This window comes from Toxorhynchites rutilus, chromosome 3 (assembly GCF_029784135.1).
Source record: "Toxorhynchites rutilus septentrionalis strain SRP chromosome 3, ASM2978413v1, whole genome shotgun sequence".
Taxonomy (NCBI): Eukaryota; Metazoa; Arthropoda; class Insecta; order Diptera; family Culicidae; genus Toxorhynchites; species Toxorhynchites rutilus.
Window position 1 is genome coordinate 253,930,906 of NC_073746.1, and position 26,066 is coordinate 253,956,971.

Genomic DNA, 26,066 nt, shown 5'->3' on the forward strand with positions numbered 1-26,066 from the left:
TTCAGGTTTTTAAATGTACACACAAAATAAATAGGTCAAATTTAAGTCGATCAAATTTTGATCGTTCCACCTCTTATGTTGAAGATAAATTCTAGATTGAATGGATTTTTTGATAGTTCAAGTTTTCATCATATCAAATATTTGTCAATCATCATATTTTCGAAGTTAAATACTTGGTTAAATGACATGAGTACCTTTGATTGTGTGTTTGTTACTACTTATGCCTGTCGCACATAATCTACAGCTGTAATAACACAAGTTCGCATACGACCATAACACCGTTATCCCCACAAACCCTCAAATCATGCTCCACTCCCACCTCACATAGCCTAACGTTGATTCTACGATTGTAATTCGTCTTTTTCATGAACCGCAATAAAAATCGGACGCTACTTATCGAAAACAAGGGCAGCGAAAAGCAACAGCCGCCGCCCAGCAGTCCTCGTCTGACCGCAAGGAAGTTTTCCGCTCCAAAAACGCCCGACCGTCAGCGAAAGAGCATCTTCGGAACGCCACAACGCGAACGGGACAAATCGAGGTAGGTTCCCGCTGAGTCGACAGTTCTCTGGCATCCCCATCAAGGATGGCCAGTTGTGATTTACGTTCGATGATGGTATGTGAATGTGTGTGATTCATGCGAACGGAATGATCGTAAATATGAGTGAATGGCGAACATAGCCCAGCCTTTATGCAAAGCTATGTTTTTCGTCGTATTAGGGTGAGGATGTTTGGAATTGTTTCCAGGTCATTAGTATCTTTTAGGTGTGCCTGCACTAGACGAGGCGTACCGTAAAATGAGGGATTTGTGTGGAACGAGATAGCTGTCGCTTGGGTCATAAAATTATTGTTTAAACCAATAAATCAAACACATCTTCTCGTTCTGCTGCCTTCGTTCTACGCACTTTTGCTCAATGATGACGGAGGTTTGGTTTCTGGGCTTGTCATTGCTGGTTACGGGCAGAATGGCAATGGTTGTTTGGAACGTGATTTATGGATGTAAAACGTTCTCTTCCCACCAATGGTTCTTATTGATTTTCTTCGGTAGTTAAGTTAACACTGGTATTACCCAGACCTTCCTCACGGTGGAAAACTTTGAGGGATTTATATAAACGTTTGATTTTCGTTTGACTCACGACGTTAGAAGTTGTAAGCTTAATGACGTTAAGCATAATTGTAAATGGCATGGAATTGATGATGAATGCGATATTTCTTATAACTAAATTATTGACTATCTAATTATTTCATGCTAAATTATACCACTAGCACGCGTCGTTTTTCCGAAAGCGACGACGACATGACCAACTCAATCTTCACGACGCCTCGTGGCTCGCTGGGTGGCGTCTCGATCAGCACCCTCTCATCCCGGGCGTCCATGCAGCACGACCACATACCGCACTGTTCCAGCAAGGTGGGAGTCGTAATCACCTCCTATCGACAATCAAAGCGCAGGTAATGTACTGTGTCCTCTTCTGGATCCGGTCCAAGATCCAACGAATTTCCCTATTCGTTTTTTTTTATTCATTCTTTCACTCACTGTTGATAGTTTTATTTCTGGCAATCTTGCTCACACCCTCATTTTAAATTATTTCAATGCAAAAGCTTCTTCTCGCTCGGACCGTTGATGTTTTTAAAGTGTTTCTGTTCTTGCTGGTTTGTTTTCCATCCAAAGTTTTTCAACTTATTATTACTATGTTAAGCTGCGAGCCTGGTGCATTTTTCGCATTTTGGTTTTCCAGCTCTCCAATACATTGCGCTGTTCTTTTCCTGAGCAAAGAAATTTGTTTCCAAAGTCTTTTTTTTTCGTTATTGTTTTTACTCGGCCAAACTACCGCCAGATACTGTTTGTTTCTATACTTTGTTTGCTGAGATTGTTTGCTTGGTATGATGACTTGTGAGTTTCAGTTTCTGACACATCTTTTTGATTCCATTCCGTAATTGAATTCTCAGTGCGATGGAATACCTCAAATGAGAAAAATCTTAAATTAGAGATTGAGATTGAATGCAAGATTGGTCGTAATGTTGGTGTGCGTTTCTGTGATTGGTATCAATTGTTCGAACTTTAGTTTGACTATCAATGACTAATATCTCTTCAGTTTCTGTTGATGAAAATGATAGCCATTAATGGCTTCGGCTGGATAGTTGGCTATCAATATATTCAAGAAGAACCGGGAATATACTTTCCAACATTTTTTAATGTATTTCCTAGGTTTCCTCTGTGTGCTATTTTTTAGTCGAATAAAATATTAATCGAATAGAAGTTGTACCAATGAACGAATATGTAACAAATAAATCCAACCAATTTGTAAGTCAAGTTCTCCGCCTTCTGAATCATAAACCACTAAGTAAACTACGTCAAGTTGGTAGTTCCACCTAACGAGGTTGAAAAGTCTAGAAAATTAGGATTTTATATTCCGCAGGACACACAAAAAAAATAGAAATTTACGCTCGAAAGTCCTCCGAGTAAAAATCAAGATCACACGCCCACTCCTGGAGGGGTTACATATAGCCGGTTTGGATTCATGCCACCAGTTTAACCCGGCTCAAGTGTCCCGTTTTCCGGGCGGAGAGACTATTCCCTCGGTTAACATCTGGATTGTGGACCGAAAGAATGTTCGTACATCACCCCCGGCGATACATTAGCTCTAAATCTTCATCAATTTAATTCTTCGACTCTTGCTCGGATACGGTATTTTTGACCAATCCGTCCTTCTGGGGGTCACTGTTGCGAAGATTGTGTTGTGTATTTCCTCCGTTTTCGTTCGCAACCAGTTGAAACGAGATTTATGTTGCGAAGCTCGTTCTCATCGTTTCGCCAGCAATATATCTTGTTGCGAACAAGACAGTTCGTAAACGGATGGGTGTAAGGGAAGAAGGTTACATCAGCGTTCCGAGGGGATGGACAGGAAAAAGAAAGCCTCCCTCATTCGTACCACTCACTGTTCCCCCTACCGGAAACCGTTCATCTGCTGGCAGCGGTCCGAGGCGCTTGGAGTGAAGTGCATCTGTTGCTGCTTCGTTTGGAAATGCTTTTAATGTAAGAACGGCGTCGAGAAGAACCTAGAAATATGATTAATGATCAGCGGCAATAAACTTAAATCACCACAAGACCTAATTAGTCTCTTTAATTGAGCAATCACCTAATTAATGAGTGCAAATTCTTTGGATCAAATCATCGTTTCGACTGTGATTTTTCTCGAAATTCAATTGAGCCCAAAACTGACTTTTTATAATTGAATAATCTTGGTAATAATCAATAACAACCCTTCTCTTTCCGTTTTTTTCTGCTCTATAATCACATCAGGACACAAGCAGAGGCGAAAGTTGCGTTCTTAGCGTATTTTTTCCTCTCTGAAACAGGCATCATTTTCATCAGCCCAAAATGAAATGCTACACAAGCATTATTTCTCCTCTGGAACTGAAAGTTGAACAGCGAGTGTCTCAAAATGCCTAGCATTGACGCTTGTTAGGCGCAGACCGGAAAAGTTTTTAATTGCTTGCCGATCCCCTGAAGCCCCCGTTTCGCGGCAGTTTGCGTAATTGGGTCATACCCTTAGCCAAAATAATCACTGGAATAGATAAAAAATTTTGAAAGTATTGACCGGCTTAGAAAGTAACCCGGATACAATGCTTTTACTATCTCGTGCTCATGAGTGAAGTTGATATAACAGATAGATGTTTATTTTTGCACAGAGGGTATGTATTGTTCTAAACAGGTGCCAAATCATGCTTTACAAATGCAGGGGAAGTGAAAAAAAATATTATTAATTGTTACTAGATAGAGGTGCGCATTGAGCTTCAAGTAACCAACTCCGACAGTGTCTTAATTTAATCTCTGATATGGCTCACTTCTTCACCATATTCTCTTATCGAAGCTCTGATGCATCATAGAAGTCTTTCAATATAAATCTGGCTCCATTCGTACTGTCAACTTGTATATGCCCGATGCCAACAAGTTTTGAAAATTCGAGTTTTCTCAAAACATTGCTTTTCAAAATCTACATTCCTATAAGTAAATCTGCTTTCTTACCCAGGTTTCTAACGTGGTTTTTTACGAGATGTTCTTATGCGGATTTTGTAATCAACGCAGTACTCACGTAAAAAAAAAAATCGAGGGGTTGTGTCCGAGACACGACCGCTTAAGATGTAGGACTACGTAATATATTTTTTTTAAATTTGTTGGTTTATCATTTCGGATATTATTCGCGAGTACGTCGAAATTTCATAAATAACTCTTTAGTAAAAAGTTTCGGGGAGCCTGAAAAGATTTAATGGATTTAACGAGAGACATCTTCCGTGCATCGCCATTCAACACGTATAATTGCAATGCCAGATGCACTTTAAGTGAAATATTCGCTAGCGTTCACAGCTCGAGGGGAAACATAAATATAAGCGACCTTTGTTGTTTCGGGCACAGAAAGATTTTGAGAATTTTCCATAAAAACATGCAATACTTATACGCTAGCGACAGCTCACTTACTATGCATGGGTGGATTTTACTTCGCAAGTATTCTCTTTTCGCTATCCCCCTTCGTTGTCTCTATTCTGCGGCTGCATAAGTTGCTCGTCATTGACAGATCTGTTCGGGAAAGCACACAAATGAACAGAACAAAAGTATAGGGAAATGGGAACGGCCTTCCAATTTTCATCAATTTAAACCATATAGAGACTATGTAATTGTAATGTATAGCATATCAAACAAATTTTAGAAAATTTCCGATTCGATTGGTATGCAAATCGTTAAAATCTGTTCGCAGCAAAAATAGTTATCAACCTTAACTTTATTTCATAAAAAATGACCTGTTTTCTGGTTTGGCACCCTTAATGTAAGACGTAGTCCTACGTCAAAACTTGAGCAATATGACATCTCTCCCTCAGCTCACATTTCTCGCTCATGCTTCCTCAGAGCATATGACAGCTTGTGACGGAACTTAGTGCCTACGACGGAAATTCGTACTGCACCCTATCGCGATTCTTACGTGGATTTTAGGTGACCTGTTTCTACTCGGATTTTTTCGCGGATTTTTCAACTATCGCGGTTTTTTCACAAGGTACGTCTGTCCCACTTAAAAAAACTTTGATGTACAATAATATTTATCAGAAGGTTAACCAAGAACCAAAATTATATCACCAAAAGTAATGTGTACACAGTGGCGTAGTGTTCGGGGGCTATCCGCCCCGGGAGTTATTTGAGGGGTGACACCCACGACGATAAGTTTTTCGCACAAAAAAATACAAATTCAAATTTCAAATTTTTGAATGAATGTCAAGCATCAGTGATTGATGATACTATTCAGTAAAAAAATATAAGGATCAGTGTCCAAGGGTACAAACATAAGCTTAACGTAGGACTGTAATTGTTCTGAAAATGTTTTTGTATTCAGTTCTTTTAATATATTGTAACGAGAGCCAGTCGTGACCGGGGCTTTGTGAGTAGGTGGTCGGTTTATGCGCCACTCCCATAGAGGAGACCAACCACCGCGGTTAAATTTTGCCCAGCTACTGAGACCCCACCTTAGGGCGGGTTTATCTTTTTTGCCAAAATCCCGGCTCGAGAAACGACTGTGCCCAAGAACCTGGAAAGCAATCAGTCAACAACAGAGAAGAAACCTTCCACAATCACCCGATCACGGGCTTCATAAAAACTTCAGCGAAACTCCAGAACAGCGTGATGCTGTAGGTATCATCACTGGATTCAACAATTGTTTCTCCACTTCCCAATCGCTTCGGAGGCGAAAGTGGGGGCTGAAAAAAAGGAGTCAATCAATCCGACTCGTGACCAAAAACAAAAAAAAAAAGAATTCCAGCGATTACACCTTAATTGCGCCAGCTTCCGCGAATTGTTGCTTTCGGGAACGTTTTAAAACTACATAAATCTTCTACACAAAATTTTATGCTCAAATGTAGTTACGATCATCAAAAACATATTAATCTGATCGTTTTTTATTGATAACGGAAAGCCTTCATTCTCACTCAGATATCTCAATTCATTATTCTACATATATTCCTTCTGTGCTTCATACTTCAAACTTCAAATTGATGCGCTGCGATGGCTAAGCAAATGGATTTGTGCCACACTTCCCGGGATGAAGCGCTCTGATTCGATGAAAGATGCGTATCGTATATCGGCGTTGTTGCTCTAGCCGATTGTATATTGGCCAACTTCAAGCTCGAAGCATGGGGCCAGAAGCAGTGACTTCCATTTGAATTAAATGCCCATTGTTAGGAAAAAAGACCACATACCACAAAATCGCAAATTTACCTCCAGTCAGCCTGACTCACACTCGGGAGGGGATCTAGGGGATTTCAACTATCTTACTGTATTTTTCGCTACACGGGGATATAAAATAGTTCAAATTTCGCTCAAACTTTAGCAAATAAAATGTATCACCTTTTTAAATAAATTTCCGAAATATAAAAACCAATTCACTGCTCTTGCCTCTTCCACGACTTTGGCTGAAGTGATTTTAAACAAGCTTCAAATTCTCAGATCAGCGGGCTATTCTTTTTTTGTCTCAGAATCTTTTTAAAAAAGCCGTACCGAAATAATTATTCCCCCGCTTTCGGAATTGTTTCCCGAATCCCCTATGGCAGGGATTTTCAGATTTTTTTTATGGCAGAGCACTTTTTATAGCAAAAACATTTGACGGAGCACCTGAATTTTTATTCAATAAAACAAATATTATTTGCGTTGTTATTACCCAACTGGGAACAACTCTATTTCGGTTGCGCGTCCCACTTACACTACATTTGATCCGGAGTAAACAAGATAGATCTCTATATGCCCAGTGAAATGAAATAAAAGAATGTTTTTCTCGAGGTAGGTTTTCAAGTGGGAGCATTTTTAATAAATTCACGGAGCACAAATTTCCCGCGGAGCACCATTTGAAAACCCCTGCCCTATGGCATCAACCTATCGCCCTCCGAGTCCCGGTTAACCCGAATCTTGCGCCGGATTTCCAAGTAAAAGAAAACTCTCAAGATTGCTTCTCAGTCGCTGGGAGGAAATTTCGTCAGCAGAAAGTCCAATCTTGAGAATTTTGCAGTAGCCGTCCGCTAGCACCAGCTATCGGAGCCCGCGGCACTCAGTTGAATTTGAAAAATGAAAAAAGGGGAAACCGGCACTCGCTATGCCGGGCATCTCATACACCATCAAAGAGGAGTGAAAAGCTCTGAGCTTATAAAGAAATTAATTGTACGAGGGGCTCACAAATGAAATATGTGGTACACGATACAAGGTCATTAACCTTCCTGAAGATGATCAGATGGAATATATTCCAATGTTGTCTGGAATAACCGAACCAACACGTTATGATCGTGATTTTGTTTTTCTATTGTTCTGATGTTTCATAACACGGCACTCTATTAATTATTCGCCGAAAATGAATAGAAAATATCCTTGAAGTTAGCCTACGGTTTTAGTAGCAGTGCAATATGGTGAGCTAGTCTCAGGATAAGAAAACTTTTTAAAATAAAGCTTAATTTTTTTTTAATGAATCAGTAATAAAACAAAACGTCAAAATTTTTTTCCATTACTCATTTGAGTTGTATGAGTATTCCCCCCCCACAAACTGTGGATAGTCTATCTGCATACAAATTATGTAGAGTTCCACAATCCTAAAATTTTATAAGTAAATATTTACGTGCTTACACAAAAAACACACGGTGACATATTTGCGCTAATTTATGTTTTTGATTATTTCAAAGTAATTAAGGTCTTTTCTAGCCACCAGTTTACTCGGGCCCGAAAAGAGTGTTCTGTATCTGGGCTGGCGGAAAAAAAATATCCCGCAAGACCACGTGTTCGATGTCGTTATAGCCTTGGCCAATAACGCATTTATATTTACTCATAAAATGAGTGATTTGAGGGGGATTATTGTTTGTAGTCTTTTGTAGATGAATTTAAACACCATCTGAGAAATCCTCTATGGAACATTAAACATTATTGTCGTCCAATCTGCTGTAGCGCATTTTTTTACTTCACACAGTTTCATCGAAGTAAACGCGCTCGGAGAGGAAAATTGAGCGCCCGGACGAGAGAGCGAGAATCGTAAAGCGTACACCATAGAGATACTCATTCCCATGGAGTAAATTCGTGTTACGAGTTGTAAACAGAACTTGGAAGAAGAGTAACTCAATTATTCGAACTAGTTTCAGTCCAGCAATGCTTTGGTAAACTCAGAGTTACCAAGAGAAAAACAATTGGTTATGATGGGAGAGGATTAATTGTTAGTCGCAGTTTGTACATATCGCGATCTGTGCAGTTTGCGATTAATCGTAAATCGCATCATGATCCCTTGTTTTCCATCCATGCTTCTGATCAACAGTCACACGTTCTTCGGACTGTTTTATGATACCAGCCACCATGGAATTCGCGATTCCCAACTTTTTTTTCCGATGGTGTCCTTATTCTCAAAGTTTTTGCGCGAGACCTTTTCGCGTACGCACTGTTTTATCGTCGCCATTTTGAAAACGAAAACGTTGAAATCTACTCACAGTGTGAAAACAATACACATCAAACTATGTCCACGAAAATTTCAATTAATTTTCCCAACGGGTCAAAAGTTAGAGCAATTTGAGTGTGCGCGGATTTTAATAGGAGTACCGGTAAGTTGCTTCTTTTTTTCAAAAAATAGTGCTTCATTCTGCAAAAATGGTTACAAATTTAATATTCAAAGTATGGGCCATCGTCAGTCACAACTTTTTCCCATCTCTCTGGCAATTCACGAATCCCTTTGTGGAAATAATCGACCGGTTTGTCGGCTTACCACGAATCGATCCTTCACCAAAATTGGAGAAGTGCTGGTCAATCAGGCCATGTTGTATCAATCGAAAAAGGAAGTAATCGGACGAAGCAATGTCTGGAGAAAACGGCGGGTGGGATAGGACCTCCCATTTCAGCGTTTCCAAGTATGATGTGGCCGAGCATTGTCGTACTGCAGAATAACTTTATCGTGTCTTTGCTCGTATTGTGGCCGTTTTTCCTTCAGTGCACGGCTCAAACGCATCAACTGTCGTCGATAGAGGTCCCCCGTAATGGTTTCATTCGGTTTTAGCAGCTCATAGTACACCACACCAAGCTGCTCCCACCAAATAGATCGCATGAATGCCATGAATATTCCGCGTGGCCGTCGATGTTGATGCATAGCCGGGGTATCCATACGTTGCCCGACGTTTAGGATTGTCGTAATGGACCCACTTTTCATCGCCAGTAACGATTCGATGCAAAAATACCCTTTCTTTTATGCCGTTGGAGTAGTTGTTCGCACGTGAAAAAACGGCGCTCGACGTCTCGTGGCTTCAATATATACGGCACCAAATGTCCTATCTTTCGGATCATTCCCATTGCTTTTAAACGATCGGAAATGCTTCGCTGAGCTACTCCAAGTGTATCTGCAAGTTCTAGTTGCGTTCTTGATCGGAAAAAGCCTCCAATTCATCATCTTCAAATTTTTTTGGCGGTCCGGAACGTTCTTCGTCTTCCAAGTCAAAATTACCACTTTTAAACCGTGTAAACCACGTCTGACACGTTCGCTAAAGTTGGATCATGCTCAGTATAAACACCAAAATGCGATGACTTTCCGCAGCTTTTTTCATCATATTGAAATGATGAAGTAACACTCCCTGCAAAAACACTCAAGTTGGTACGAAATACGACATATTCGAAGTGGAAAAAAAATATGTTGTTTACGCTTCAACTTTTTGACATATATTGGAAAAGACGCGCAATGACAGTAGCTTTCCAAAGAATGTCTGGAAATTTGATTCACTGGAATAATAATCAAGTTACGCCATCTGTTGTAAAACCGAAGCAACTTTCCGGTACACCTGATAAATGGTACACCGTTTATTATATATTAAACCGTATAGTGGTGTGAAAATCGTGATTTTTGAAGATTTTGATTGAATGCTCGCAGGAATAGTTCATAACGATATTGCAGTGAATTGAGAGAAATAAAAGTTGGGTATCAAAGAATGAATTGTAGAACGGTTTGAGAGGCTTTAATTTGGTTGATGGAGACAATGAAGTTTTTTATGAATGTTTGAGATAAAATTAATAATAACACTTTCAAAACCACAATCTTTTTAGTTTTTCATTTCCAAAAAGTTATTTAAGTAACCAGTAAATTTGCCAGGAAATTTTTGATTTGCCTGATGATTTGCAGCTGTGGACAAAAAATGTTCTCGACACAAACGAGACAATGGACTCGAAAATGTTTTGGTCCGGTGAGGTTTTGGCTAAATTTGGCAAGCTGCCGCTACAGTCGAGAGTTGCTCCAGTGGTACCGTGACATTGGGTCAATTACATTGAAAAAGACCTCAAACTTCCCAATTGCCCCCAATTCCGCCCATTCGGAAAATACTGAGCCATGGACCGGAAATTTAAGAAGAGTGCCGAAGAGGCTCATGATGCTGCAGACATGAAGGGATCGTGCTATAAAATGGCCACTATAGTTGACCAACAGAGAGTCTAAACTCTATACCAAGAAAGTCGGAAGAATTTTTCTATTAAGTTAAAAGATGTTGGTTTGTCCAGTCGAAAATATGATTACGGTTTGTCCACTTTTTTGAATACTCTAATCTGGCGCACCTGTGTCAAATCAGGTATTCAAATGTTCCAAAAAATATAAATAAAATTGTTTTTCATGATTGTCGGGTAATATTGAAGTCGAATTTATCACAAACAACACTGAAAGCCTTAAGACAACAACATAGAGAGCTGTTAGACCCATAATGAGTCAATGAGATCAAAGCGGTTGGTAGTAGAAGATCATTCATTCAATCAAAATGAAGAAACCTCTGTAATAGACAATTTTACACCCGCTGTATCTTTCAGAGTTGAATGGAAAATTATCCGAATTTTGAGAGCATTTTTCACAGAACTCTGACATTATTAGACAGCTATTTTGTGCCAAACCGATATAGTGGTTCTCAGATTTTCGTGAAAAATTGTAGTTTTATTTCCCTATCGCAATATATTAGATTATTTTCTTTATTTTTCCCCTCTTTTTTCCAAAAATTAACCTTTTCAAAAATTCATATCTTCTGAACTATTAAGCAGATTCAGATGATCGACATATCAAATTAAAGCCAGCTGAGAAAATGCTACAGTTGCCAAACATTTGAATTTGGTTTTCGTGATTATTGGTTGGATTTTTTTTTTGTATGATTTTCATGGTTTTGCGGCCTAGGGTGCAATATTTTTTATAATTCTTTCATGAAAGCAGATATTTTTTTACATAACATATCCAAAAATCAGAGATGAGTTCTTTTTCGTTTTTGAATTATCAAAGTTAACCGGTGGTCTAAAATTTTTTTTTCAAATATCATATATCTTAAATATTATTTTTGGATATGATATGTAAAAAATAATCTGCTTTAAAAAAAAATATTCAAAAATATCGAGCCCTTGCCCCGAAACCATGTAAACTATGGAAAACAGAATTAATTTTTTCGCAGGTCTAACATTTTTCCAAAAAAGTCTAGTTCATTGGCTTTAATTTGATATATCGATCATCGGTTAGTATTTCAAAAGTTGTGAATTTTTGAGAATAGGTAGCAGGGGAAAACATGATATTTCTAATTGTCGGTTAACTTTGAAAAATCGTAACTTAAAAAAGAAAAAGAACACATCTTTGATTTTGAAATTTCTTATGTCAGCTTTCATGAAAAATATAAAAAAAAAGCGCCCTTGGTCCCGAAACCATGTAAACTATAGAGAACAGATACAATTAATAATCACTGAAACAAAATTCGTATTTTTTAATTGTAATATTTTTCCGAAGAAGTTTGGCTCATTGGCATCAATTTGATATGTTGATCATCTAAATCGGTTCATAAGGTATGAATTTTTGAAAAAGTCATTTTTGGAATGAATGGGAAAAAATCGAAATGGCAATTTTAATTCTTAGCCTCCACAAATCATTAAGTTCCACCGGCTTGCAGATTATGCGACAGTAGCTCTACACTCCAGATTTTGGTTAAGTGAAACAACGACATGATGGTGACTTGTTATCAATCATAATACCGTCGGACGGTACTTTTTTGGTTATTTTTCCAGTAACTGGTAACATCAGCTAGTAAAATGTTTACGATGTCAGGTTGGGCAAGAAAAATCCATTATTTTTGCTTGAAATTCAAAATTTTGTTTAAGATGTTTCACCTCAATAGATCAAGTAATTGGTGGAAGTGGTTCAAGGATCCTACAGAAGAAGATGTTTCGGATTGTCCAATTTGCAAACAAAACTGTATCATTTGTTGCCATTTTGAAGGTAGCTTCGTGATCAAAAATAAGCTCGATTTTAGGGTGTCACACTAATTAGCACCGAAAACATGATGAATGAAATTTCCATCTGTCAAGCCTTGACTAAATGGAATTAATTCGACCCATTTATTAGACGGATAGTGGCTGGAGATAAGAAATGGGTCACATACGACAATATTGTGCGAAAACAATCGTAGTCATAGCCTGGAAGTAGCTCAACGGTGGCCAAACCAGGACTAAGGACCATGTAGTTTCTACTGTATATTTAGTGGGGCTTGCAAGCAATCATTTATTATGAGATGCTTCCGTATGGCCCAACACTAAATTCATATTTCTACTGTTAACAACTGGTCCGTTTGAAGCAAGCAATTGAACAAAAACGATCATTATTGGCCAACAGAAGAGGTCCATCACTTATTATTTCACTTATAGATTTGAAGCATTTGCCGAGGAGAGTATTTTTTAAGGAGAGGAACAGGTAATAATCGGATCGAGAAATGTCTGGGGAGTACGGAGGATGAGGTAGAACGTTCCAATCAACTGTAATAATTCTCACCTTACGGCCAACGCAACATGCGGTCTTGCGTTGCCGCGATGGAAAACGACGCCACGTCGGTTCATATTGGGTTGATCCAGTTGCCACATTTGTCGGTATCGACCGTATCACCTTGAGGAAGGGGAACACCACACCCAACAAATGCACCAAAAAATCTTCTTCGTCCAGTCTCCGCAACGATTGAAGGTCTATTTTATATTTCTGGAACTGCTTTTAGTTCTCGCAGCGAATTCGTTTCTATGTCTTCAATGCTGTCAAAACGGGTCAAAGCGGGAACTCGATATTCGGAAATAAGATAAAGCCACACGGGGCAATATCTGGAGAGTACGGTGCTTGTTCAATCACATTCGTGCCATGTTTAGCTAAAAAACCGTTCACAATGATCGATCGATGAGCTGGTGCATTATCGTGGTATAAAATACAAGTGTTATCCTCTCACAATTCTGGCCGTTTGCGATGGATTTTCTCTCTTTAACGGCTCATAACGTCATGGTAGTACACTTTATTGACCGTTTGGCCCTCCGGAAGGAATTGAGAATTGACAACACCACGAATATCGAAGCAAACAGTCCTCATTACTTTCACATTTGATCGACTTTGACGTAGTTTTTACGGTTTCGACTCGTTTGCAGCGGTTCATACTGATGATTGTTGACTCGTTTGTATGTCATACTCGTACACCCATGTCCCGTGGCTAGTAATTATGCGTTGGGTGCACGTGGGATCAAAATATGATTGTTCAAGCCTGTCAAATGGCTGAATGATTGCGATGAAATTCTTGAAAAAAATAGCTCTTTTGGCACTAGTCATGCAGCGACTTTTCTCATGCCTAAAACATTATTCAAAATATAATGAACGGTCTCGTGAGATATGTTATTCGCGAACTAGCTCTCTCTAACTAAAACAACGACAAGACAAAGGAACTGAAGTATCATGTTACTAATGAGAAAAAATAAATAAATAAGGCCACTAACAGTAGTACATACTTAAGGAAATTTAAAATGTTCAGCAGGAAGATTCCAAATTCCTGGTATATATTTGACAGAGTGTATGTACGAAGAATGCTCAATGAAGAGCTTACGAAAACGGGCGGCGCTGAATTGAATTCTAGACATTCAAAGCTCGGAAAGTTAATTTGCCTTTATCAGAATTGAGGGATAGAAGCAAAACAGAAAGAACTTGAGCTCCGCCTCTTGCGTGTATGAAAGAGATTCAATTTTCTTTTTTCATCCTAGAGGCGAATGAACTTTGAAGTTTAAAGCCTCTTTAATGATGATGAATCTTTTAGTCATATTCCCACTCCTGCCACCGAACAGACAATATCCTTTCATATTGGCTATTTTTCGTCCGATATCAATTCGCTGCGTAACACATTCTTCCAAAGAGTAGATTTCGTTCCGTTCTAAAATTATATCAGAAAAGATAACAAAGTAATTTGAATGAAATAATGTCGGTAGGGGAATTCCGGGCAAGACGCCCCTGTTAGACAAAACAGGATGAAACATGTATTTTTACTACATATTTCAGCGTTTCTTCACATCCACAACGTAGCCACGTTTGTTTTCTTTGTAATGAAATGAGCAATAACGATTACGATTAGGCAAACCTACAGAAATAAGGAGAATTCTAAACGCATTCATATTACACCATTCTTAAAAAAGCGAGGTAAGATGCCCATATGCGTGTCCAAAACGCATCACAACAACGAGTCAAAATGCCAAACGATATCGAAGCGTTTATTTTAGATAACTCTTGATTCGCTGCTTATATCTTCCGCTTCCGTTATCTTTCTACCAGTTAGAATTATCAGATAATCTCGAATTTTCGAGGCATTTTTGTTATCAAACGCCGAAAACGCCAAAGAATTTTGAATCCTATATTTTTGTTTACAAGCGTATAAATGTGTGGCGCTGTACATAAATATATTGCTACGTGCCGCTGTTCACAAATGTGCTGCCAGACTTTTGTCCTTTGTATTTATGAGTTTTTGTTTTGATTCTAAGGATTGAATTATTTTTAACAATGGATGGATTTTAGCAGTCAGAAACATTGAAATAATTTTATTCGTTCTGGTTCTTATTACATAATACAAGAAAAGATATGTGAAAATGGTTTCATGCTATTCAGAAACCATCTGGGTATAAAACAATTGCAGAAAATATCTGAGTGAATTGGTAACACTGGAACTGACTAACTCTTTATTAACCTCCATACTGGAGCGATGTGCCTCACGATGAGATGGATTATAAAACTGCATTTCGATATAAAAAATAAATTTTTAACGTTTTTTTATTCAAATTCAATTGATAAATGTTTTTAAACTTTTGGTTTAATATTCTTGAAATGCGTCAATTTTTAAATGCTTTTTTTGACGTGGGACTACGTTTAACCAGAATATATTGGGGAGGTAAAATAAAAAACTAAACACAGAACATGCAGGAAAAAATGAAAGATTTCGAATTCTTATAACTAGAACATTTTCTAAAAGATCCGAAAGATGTTTGCATTAATTGATAGGAAATATTTATACGCATCTATCACAATTTTTAAAATGTTATTTTTCCTAAGATAAGTGATTGAATAACTGTAAAATGTCAAGTGCTATCTAAACGCCATACGTGCCCCGTTTTGATTGGCCCGACTTACGGGTTCCCCAACACAGCAATCATAACCAAAGCGCATGGGGAAATTTTCATTGCAAATACAGTCGAGTTGGGAGAACGTTTGTTCCCACCGACATGTGTTCCCTAACACAGCCATCTAAACCAAGGTACCTTACATTATATGGAGTTTGCTCAAATTCACAGCAAGTATGTTGAATTCAAATGAATTCCAAAAATTGTTTCATCCAAGCAATAATTTAATGAATACAAACAAATTATTACTAAGCTAACGATAGACCCACAACAACCTTGCGATTATATTAGGCTGTCAAAAAAGTCCTGCGGTATTTTTATTTGAATTTTCATTTGTTCATAAAATTAGTTACAATCATCTGTTTTAAGTCAAATATGCGCCGTTTTATTCGATGTCTTGTTCCCAACGAGACGCCAACTTCATAATACCCCTGTTATAGAAGCTCGCTTCCTTATTGGCAAAAAACTCGGATAGCCAATTTTCACAGGCCTCTTTTGTGGCTAACTTCTGACTACCTAGCTCGTTCGCCATGGACAAAAACAGGTGGTAGTCACTTGGTGCAAGGTCCGGACTATACGGCGGATGCAAAAGAACCTCCCATCCGAGCTCTCGGAGCTTCTGGCGCGTCACCAAAGAAGTGTGTGGCCTGGCGTTGTCCTGATGGAAGACAATGCGGCCTCTGTTTATCAAAGATGGCCTCTACTTCATGAGTGCTACCTTCAAGCGGTCCAGTTGTTGGCAGTACAGGTCCGAATTGAGCGTTTGGCCATAGGGAAACAGCTCATAATAGATTATTCCTTGACAATCCCACCAAACACACAGCAGAACCTTCCTGGCCGTTAATGAGGGCTTGGCCACAGTGTGAGCCGCTTCAGCGGGCTTCTACCACGACCGTTTGCGCTTCACGTTGTCGTAAGTGACCCACTTTTCATCGCCAGTCACCATCCGCTTCAGAAACGGGTCGATTTTGTTGCGATTCAGCAGCGATTCACATGCGTCGATACGGTCAAAGATGTTTTTTTTTGCGTCAACGTGTGTGGCACCCATACATCGAGCTTCTTTGTGAATCCAAGCTTCTTCAAATGGTTAATAACGGTTTGATGACTTATCCCCAGCTCTTGGCCGATGCTACGGCTGCTACTATGCCGGTCTTTTCCGGCTAATTCAGCGATTTTGTCGCAATTTTCGACGACAGGCCTTCCGGAGCGTGGCGCATCTTCGACGACCTCTACACCAGAACGAAAACGTTTAAACCATCGTTGTGCGGTGGAAATGGAAACTGTATCGGGTCCATAAACTGCACAAATTTTATTGGCAGCTTGAGATGCATTTGTGCCTTTGTCATAGTAGTACTGTAGAATATGTCGGATTTTCTCTTTATTTTGCTCCATATTTGCGACACTATAACTCACGAACGACTTAACCAAACAAAACACTGTCAAGGACTATATTATAGCGCGCAAAAATACCTTTCCAACAAGCTATAGTATGACTCGATACAATGAATACAACTAGAACTACGCGCTTACAACGACACCTCGCGGAAATACCGCAGGACTTTTTTGACAGCCTAATATCATAGATATAATCCATCCATTTTTTACCTTATTTTTTCACGCAAAATCCAGCAGATGCCTAACCTGAAAGTCATTGAAACATGATTGTTGCCCCTGATCATTTTTTTTAGGTGTAAAATCATTAAAATAGTATCAATTGGGGAAAGAGGGCCAGAGGGTAAACTGGTAAAATAGTTATTGAGAAAATAATTTGCTTTCCAAAAAATACTGCAGGAAGCTCGTGCCCAGGAGTTTCTCAATGACTAACGTTTGACAGGCTTGATTACATATTTTCTCTCAAATAAAAGAATCAAAATCCATTGATGCAAGCTATCATAAAAAATGATCTGAAAACCATCACGTTACCGAGCGCGTACCGTATCAAGCAATGAGTTCAATCCGTCGCACGAATCGAACGTCACGACTGTCATTTCTCACCGTTCCCAGCGCCTTATTTCATGCATACCGAATCAATATTTAAAATGCAATACATCCATCCTGGTGGCTGTTCCGGTATTACTGAATGTTGCTTGTCAGGACGCGTTCCATTCGACCGATGGAGGGTCCATTTTTTTTGTTTGTTATGTCACCGACCGCGATCTTCTCTTCCGGAGCAGGTCCGCCGGTGTATGTGTGAGTGTTTTGCTTCCGTATCACATTTATTAAATTGATCCACATTGGGCGAACAACGGACGGTTCCGGGTGCATTTTGGTATTTGACCAACGCGCGGTCATAACCCGTTATGCATACAAGAGCACCACTTCGAGGGGCTGAAGCGGGCGCACTTCATCTTGCTGTTCGGTAAAATACATTTTTGATGTTGAATACAGCAAAAACGAAACGGACCTCTACACATCTAGACGTCGAAACAGATCGGACGAGTGATGCACACGTGCGGGATCAAAACTGTCGGAAACATGCATCACTGGCGGAATTCGCTAGGCCTGATACCTGGATACAAATGGCACCGGTGTTTGCCAAAACTGGATGCTGTTCGAACTGTTGACGACGACATTTTGTGAGTGCTGGCGAGGCTTACGTTTTCATGGCGGATAAATAACTCACACAGATTATGCTTGGCTTATGGCTTTTTCAATACATTTTGATGGCAAATAGTGTCAGCGCGGGATGTGTTCGTTTTGCGATGCATCCAGACAATTTTGAGGCATGCTTTTGCAGAGCGGTAATAACAACACATTCACTGAGCGATAAATGACAATGGCTCCTGTTGGCATTGGTTGGGTGGAACATTAAAGACTATTAATGTGTTGAACATAATGAGCAATTTGCTGTTCTACTTTTACCCCAATGAATATAGAGCTTTCCTTGAAGTGAAAGCTTGTAATTCTTGTTACGTCAGCAGAGAACACTCTATGCTCAACCAGTAATCCAAAGCGTGTCACCTAAATCCGATAGTGACAGAATTTGTTTCATCAACTTTTGGCCCACTTCGAATAGTTCTTGGTATGAAATCATCGGCAGATTTATGTCGCATGGGTCACTTCAGTTTCCGTCCCAATTCAAATAAAACTTTGATTGAATTGTGTTTTCTCAGCAGACCAAATGCACACACAAAAAAACCCACAAATACATTGTGTGTCCTTCTGAAGAGCACCCCTTCACCCGAACAGTTATTCACTAAAACAATGGCCGAAGAGCACAATAAGATGTGATCTCACCCTCTCGCATCCTATATTTCATATGGACACAAAACATAGGCATCAGGCTATGAGATGATGCCACACCATCCCACAATTGTGAGCTGTTGAGCTCTATTGTTCTTCCGATGGATGGCCCGGTGGATGTGGAAAGTGGAAATTATTGTTAGATCTTAAAATATGTTAGTCTTCTGGGGCAATTGTATGGCCCCTTAGTGCTGTTGATGATGGCGCTGACGACGATATAGCATGTGTCTCCGGACATATTCCGATATTCACGCATACGAGCAATTTCGATAGAGACAAGTTCTTTACTAGCTCTTTGTTGACCGAAATTGCCTTCCAGGGAAGGTGGAGGGAGAGAGAAGAAGATTTGCAGGAAATGTTTAAGCTGCTGCTGCTGCTACCGACAGGAAAATTTATGATTTATGCAAACAAACACTGAAAGCAAAACGTTATCGGTTTTTGTTATGGATAGATTCTAGTTACTCGTATCCGGAGGAATAAAATGATATCTTGAACCAATTTGCTGCAGTTATGTACTGTCACAGAATTGAAGCATCCCGGAAAGGAATCTTTCCTCGTATGATATGAATACACAGCAGAAATTAAATTGATTATACACAAGCCCAATTCAATTCAGTGTTTTGAAATCGCATAAATCGATCAATATATTTCGTAATCAATTGATTACGTAAATTATTCGTAATCAATTGAATTGAATTGAAGTAAAGAAATCCATTATTTCCCAACAGTTGTCGTTAGTAATCTTGCGTTGTAAAAGTTCATTCGTGTGACATTAGAAGGTTTCGTATGAAACCGTTCACATTTGACCTAAATCGGATTATTCCAACTATAACAAATAAAGTCTTCCATTTCATACAAACATATCTTTTCGATTTCTTTTTACCCAACCAAAGTCGGAAAGCTTACCTACGATACGAGATTGTTATATATTTTTAGTACGCGCTGACAACTGGGCACATATCCTATCTTCAGGGTATCCAGCGGACCCCGGAATTGTTCCGGATTTTATGAGGATTTGTTTGAAAGTGTATTTTAATCGTCTATAGTTTCCCTTAATTTTTCATTGATTCATGTTGGCCGTTAATACAGAATCTGGTAGAATACAATTGAAATAGAGTCATTTCCGTTAAATTCACTTCAAAAAATATATAGAGGGTTGTGTATAAGACACTACCGCATTGTGTACGTAGGGCTACGAAAATGTTTCAATGAATTCGCTTGCTAGAACTTCGAATATTATTACAGAGTGAAACGAAATCAGAGAATTAACGGATCAAAAGCCAAATTCAACCGTAGATATTCCAACATGAACACGATGAATCAGGTATTCTCTAGTTTGTTTTTACATCGAGATGATAAATGTACAAAAAAATACTCAGAAAAGTGTTCATAAAGAAATAACCACGCAAACGAAGCGATAGAAACACAAAATACATTGGAAATTTTATGCATAATAACATTGACGGATTTCAACTCGTCTTAGGAGTTGGCAGAATAATCTCAGATTGCAGTGAAACGTTGTGGGTGCAAAGACATTGGTCATTTAAGCAACTTTGTATACTTGAAAATCTTCGAAAAAGAATTATAACTCCTAGAGCCAACACTTTTTTCCTTTATTTTTTACAAAATTTTAAAATTCAAAAACTTCAATATCTACAAAGTTCTGGTCAAAGGATGAAATGTAGGAAATAGTTCAATTTTTTATTAAAAAAACAAAAAAAAATTAAAGAAAAAGTACATTGAGAAAAAAAAAATTTTATTCTGAAAAAAATAGATATGGGTGGTCCTTACAATTTCCATCAAGTCAGCTATGCATCGGAAAAAGGGCACTTTTACAGGGAAATAGTTTTTTCAACGACAATTTTTTCATGTTTTCTTTGCGATCGAAATTAATTTCCCTTGAAAAGAATCCTCTTATATAACAAATATTTTTATAATATTTCGTTTATTAAAAAAAAGTTCATTAAACATTGAAATTCGTTTATTTAGAAAAAAATGTAAGCTATTACATCGTTGAATAAAGTATTTAGCATGAGTCCTTGCTGTGGTGGTTGAGAGCAGACAAACGACCGCAAAGGGTTAATATTTAACTCGTAACTCTTAACATAGAAATGCATAAATTATCGCGATTTACATATTCTGTAAAAAATTTTCTATTTATAAACACGTTCAGAACAATTTGCGAGAATTTGCACACAAAAATGTTATGAGTGAAACATTTTTTTTTCTGGAGTCTCCATACAAAAATGCCATGTATTTCAGAAACTATAAAAGATAGAAAGTTAATGTCTTTGACAAATAATTTGAGATAAGATCTAAAACTTTGTCGAATACGCTGTATCGCTATCTTGACTTTATACAAAAGTCAAGATAGGTAGCATTTTTGTCAAAGAAAACAATGAAAAATTTGTTGTTAGATAAACTTTTTGCCAGATAACAGTGCCCATTTCTTAATGTATGGACGACTTGTTGGAAATCGTATTTTTTTGAGAATTTAAAAAAAAATCCATTTTTGAGAAAAATGAATTTTAATTTTTATTATAATTTGTTTTTCAGCAAAAATTTTTTTTCAAAAACAAATTGGAATTTTTTTTATGAAAATTTAAATAATTTCCTACGTTTCATCCCTTGACTCAAATCTTTTAGGTATTACAGTTTTTGATTTATACTTTTTTGTAAAAAAAAAGTTCTTCTTCTTCTTCTTCTTCAATGGCACTAACGTTCCTAGTGGAACTTCGCCGTCTCAACGTAGTATTACTTGCGTCATTTTTTATTAGTACTTAGTTGAGATTTCTATGCCAAATAACACGCCTTGAGTGCATTCTGAGTGGCAACCTCTAGAATACGCGTGATCACAGTGCAAGTCGGAGGAAATTTCTTTGACGAAAAATTCCCCCGACCAGAACGGGAATCGAACCCGAACACCCGGCATGTTAGTTATGACGCTAACCACTCGGCCACGGGAGCACAAAAAAAAGTTAACCCTTTGAAAAAGTAGCCAACTTTTTTTTGAATATTTGAAGTATGAAAAAATGCTTAAAAGACCCATGAGGTCACACCCACAACGTTTCGCTGTTAGCCTGAGATGGTGCTTGGGAGAAGAGGGAAGGGGTCTGTCTTTATTCTATCATTTTTTCTGTATTAAACATTTATTCCATGTAACGGAGAAACATGTTATACTTGCAAATAACATGTTTCTCCGTTACATGGAATAAATGGTTGGGAATTCTTGAACAAGAATTGTGTTTGAATATAATCTGATATTATAATGATGAGTTTTGGTAGAAGTACTAGGAATTTTATAGTAAAAGGTAAATTCAACGGGATCGATTAGAAGATCAATCAATGAACAGTTCAGACTTGCGTTCAGGAAGAAAACATGAATGTTTGAAGGTATTGATTACAAAAAAAACAAATTTTGGGCGGGACGAATTTTTCAGGGTCAGCTAGTGAGTAATAAATAACGGTATTCAGTATCAAACAGAGTGATCACCGCACAGTGCGTTGAATGCATAAGAATATGGGACAAAAAATCATAACAGCAGAATTTAGTTATTGTAACACTTTGGTGTGACGAAAAAGATTGTTCATAAACATCAGAACTACTGTTTGCATAAATGTCTCATGTTATTTGAATAATCGTATAAGTACAAAATCTTTGTTCATCTAAAGTGAAAAGTTCTCATCATTTCGGATACGCTGAAATCATTATTTGAGTAACTACTGGTTTGAGTTATGTTGGAGTAGTTGTTTTTAAAGAGCAGAATAATTGCTTGCATAAGTGTTGTATCTGAATAATCTGTAAAAAAAATCTTTGTTAAAATTGAAGAGTGCATCTTTTTGGATTCACATTGCTGGCATTAATTATACATTTATTGCATTGATGGCAAAAGTGTCTCATATTCAACTGATAGTAAAAATAAAATTATGTATTGATTATACTCCATATGATATGCTCTTGGAGACTATGTCGGAAGATTTCATACGAAGACGAATTAATAAATATATTGTTTATATAAAAACATCACATTGAAAATACATTGTTAAGTTAATACATATGTATAGTTCACGAAATAAATTTCAAAAGATGTTTATTTTTTCATTATCTTGCAAGTATTACTGCTTTTTCAAGGTAAAATAATTCCAACCAGTACGATACCCATGCCCAAATTTAATACGACCGCAAAGGGTTGAAACAGATGTTTCGGTTTTTTTCAATGATCATGGATACGCTCTTATAAAAAATAATAAACAGTTCCAACGACCATACAATAATAAGAATTGTAATTTTTGGGAAATCACCAATTAGGTTTCAAAAAATCGGAGCGGGTTCAGATAGCATCCGATTAATTTGACATGGATATTTTCAGATATATTTAGTCGTTAAACCGTACTCCATTGTTAATAATTGATTCAACTAGAACTTATTCATAGTGTATTCACTATTTACTAAATATTTTTGAATCGACTGTTACAAAAGAAAATATCATAAAACTCTGAATATTCATTTTGAAACCATTTATATACTAACATTCTTGCATTGATCTCAATCTCTACAAGTTAGATTTCTTTTTATTATTGTCCCCAAAAATCTGTGTGTGTATGTGATTTACTAACATGTTGTTCAATTGATATTTTCTCGTTCTTTTTTCTTCCTCTATGCTCTCTTTCACACGTGAATTGCTGTGGATGTTTACGTCTTCTTACATTTGTGCATTGAACGCAATAAAAAAACATAACATATGTTTGTGAAAAAAATGCCATCTTCAAAATCATTACTGTATAATGCTGTCGGCATTTATACGGAATTTCATACCATCTACGTTATGTTACTATTGTCACTTCTTCACTCCTTATAATTATCCGTTTTCTTCTGCATTATTTAAATGATATTGAACCCAAAAAAAACACTGATGCGCTCCATCATCATCCGATCTTCCATCATTAAATGACTGTGTTCTCTGTTCTGATTTATTTTCATTTCAACTCTGCATCTCTCTCTATGTGTGTATGTGAAAATGTACTCGTCGGTGATGTGATGATGACATATGGGAAAAATTGCATAATCTGAAAATGTGCACCAATCACCCGTCCAATGGATGATTTATCATTTCAACGGGACATTACTAATCCTGTGCTACCTCTTAACAATCAAATGAACATAAATTGCGATAAATGACCGCGAAAAACTCCGGACCGATCGCACGGATCAAAACTTTTTATCCTGTATTTTGTCTCTGTCTCATTGGCACATGTTGTAATCGCACCCTATTTTTTATTATCCCGTGAATGTGCTTTGCCTGCTGTGGCAATGGTCGTTTGTTTGTGTGTTCACGTATGTGTGTATGTATGCAACCGTGTGAATGTCCTTCGCGGGTAGTCCTCTGGGAATCGTTCCATTGTGCGGGAATATGAATGGATTTCCAACTCCACATGTGGCATTCTGATAAATTGAAAAATCTCTGCCCCGTGTCCCATCGATATCTTCACCACATCGTCATTGTAATTAATATCGGATCGCACACGCCCTTGTAAACTTGATAACGCGCTGCGAACAAACAAACAAACAAAAAAACACGATAAAACCTACCCAACCGAACGAACGAATAAATTTTGATTTTGCGTCACTACCGCCTCAAACATCATAAATAAATTTATCATGCAAACGCTATCTTTACGCTTATAACCCTCCTGCGCTCCATTACCCCCTTGTGACAACATGTGATCGTATCCTTTTCGTATTAACATCACATTCGTTCATCCTGCCGGTTCTATTGCTGTCACGGCATAAAACTGACGCCGACATTGCGTATATGCTACATTCACGCCCACATCGTATTCCACCGCCTTCCGGATATATGCAATGAAAACTTATCTCTTCAAAATGCTCATCTACTTCCGGGATGCAAATACAAAAAATGCCACGTAATCACCATTCACTGTTGACAATTTTCTTTCACATGATGGGTGATTTTTTTTCAATCATCTCGAATGACTGAAAAAAAACCTCTGATGACAACTTGGCAATACAACCTGCTGCTTACATTGATACAAACGAAAAAAATATGGAACGCCACCATATAACTGCGGGAAAAATTGTTTTTCACATTCGAACGATTGCAAAACTTCTTTCTCATTGCCATTCGAAACGAATAGCGGTGGATTGGAGCCAAACTGGTGAGTGTGTACCCGTGAACAGATGGCGAATGCCTCGAAGTAATTATAATATCATTCTCATTTGTGAGCGCTATGATGATGGTAAAGGTTTTGCTCAATCGAACGAATGGTCAATTGACGAATTTACGCAAAGTTGAATCAGCTCATGCGACATCTACATTAGAACTCAGAACCACAAAAATGAGGGTGTTTGTTTATTTTACGCACTGAAAAGCAATATTCGGTGGTGATTATTCATTTTATTTCAATTTAGATTCATTTCAGCCATTGAATGTCGTCAGGATATGGTAAGAAAGTTGGAGTTTTGTATATTTACGATGGTTTGAACACGCGATTTGACCAAAGTCATATATAATCTTCGAAAATTTTAAGTTTGATAATGCACACCGGTTATTGATACTATGGATAATTGCGATGAAATCGATATCATATCAAATTGGCTGATATAATTGATTATGTAGGGGCCGATACGAAAAGGATTTGCAGTATTTTTAGCGCAAAACATCCTATTCATCGTTTACTTAGTTGAAAAAAATTATAGTTACAATACTTATAACAAGTCATTCCTCGTAATATACATAGCACATTGTAAAATGATGATTTTCTAACCTTTTCAGCGTGGAAAGAATACATGAAACCGGGAAATTTGAAGATAAATTCCGATTTGTCTAGAAAATTTGAACGAATTTCATACCAAAAAAAAAACAAAACATCCTCATTTTACTCGCTGCGCCATCTGGTTGTAAATCCAACGTAAGTTCGTCAATACTGTATCTTTGCGGATCAGAACACAATGATTGACAAACTTGTTTTATAATGTTGAATCCTTTGCGTTTACATCTCGCCTTCCAATGCTTTTCGATGAACTATAGCTTTTTGAAGTACAGTTTTGTCCATCCATTTTGATCGTCACGGTGCATTGCCCTTGACCTAATCGGATTTACGACGAATAATAGCCTGAAAATATTTACACGATGTCAGCTATTACTGCTGCAGTTAAACCGATACCACACTGAAAAACGAAGAAAGTTCGGACACAATTTCTTGAATCGATTCGGCTGATTCAGCGGTAGCGGTTCTTTTTTTGTCAGATCTTCTGATAATAAACACATAAAAGTGATGTGTATCATTCTCTATTTATATATCATTGAAAATAAACATTACACAATGTTGATTTTTTTCTACCCCGATT

The 26,066-nt window shown here is 37.7% G+C and overlaps 1 protein-coding gene across 12 annotated transcripts in view; it reads left to right on the plus strand.

Moving 5' to 3' along the window:
• Positions 1 to 26,066, plus strand: part of LOC129780236 (ras-specific guanine nucleotide-releasing factor 2-like) — a 536,608-nt gene that overhangs the window by 110,510 nt on the left and 400,032 nt on the right. For 11 of the 12 annotated variants that reach the window (XM_055788276.1, XM_055788280.1, XM_055788278.1 and 8 more), the window contains exons 15-17: positions 408 to 538; positions 1,264 to 1,449; positions 24,854 to 24,874. In XM_055788276.1, the coding sequence (XP_055644251.1) occupies positions 408 to 538; positions 1,264 to 1,449; positions 24,854 to 24,874 (338 nt within the window). The remainder of the gene's footprint in view (positions 1 to 407; positions 539 to 1,263; positions 1,450 to 24,853; positions 24,875 to 26,066) is intronic. The other variant, XM_055788286.1, reaches the window with a different exon arrangement.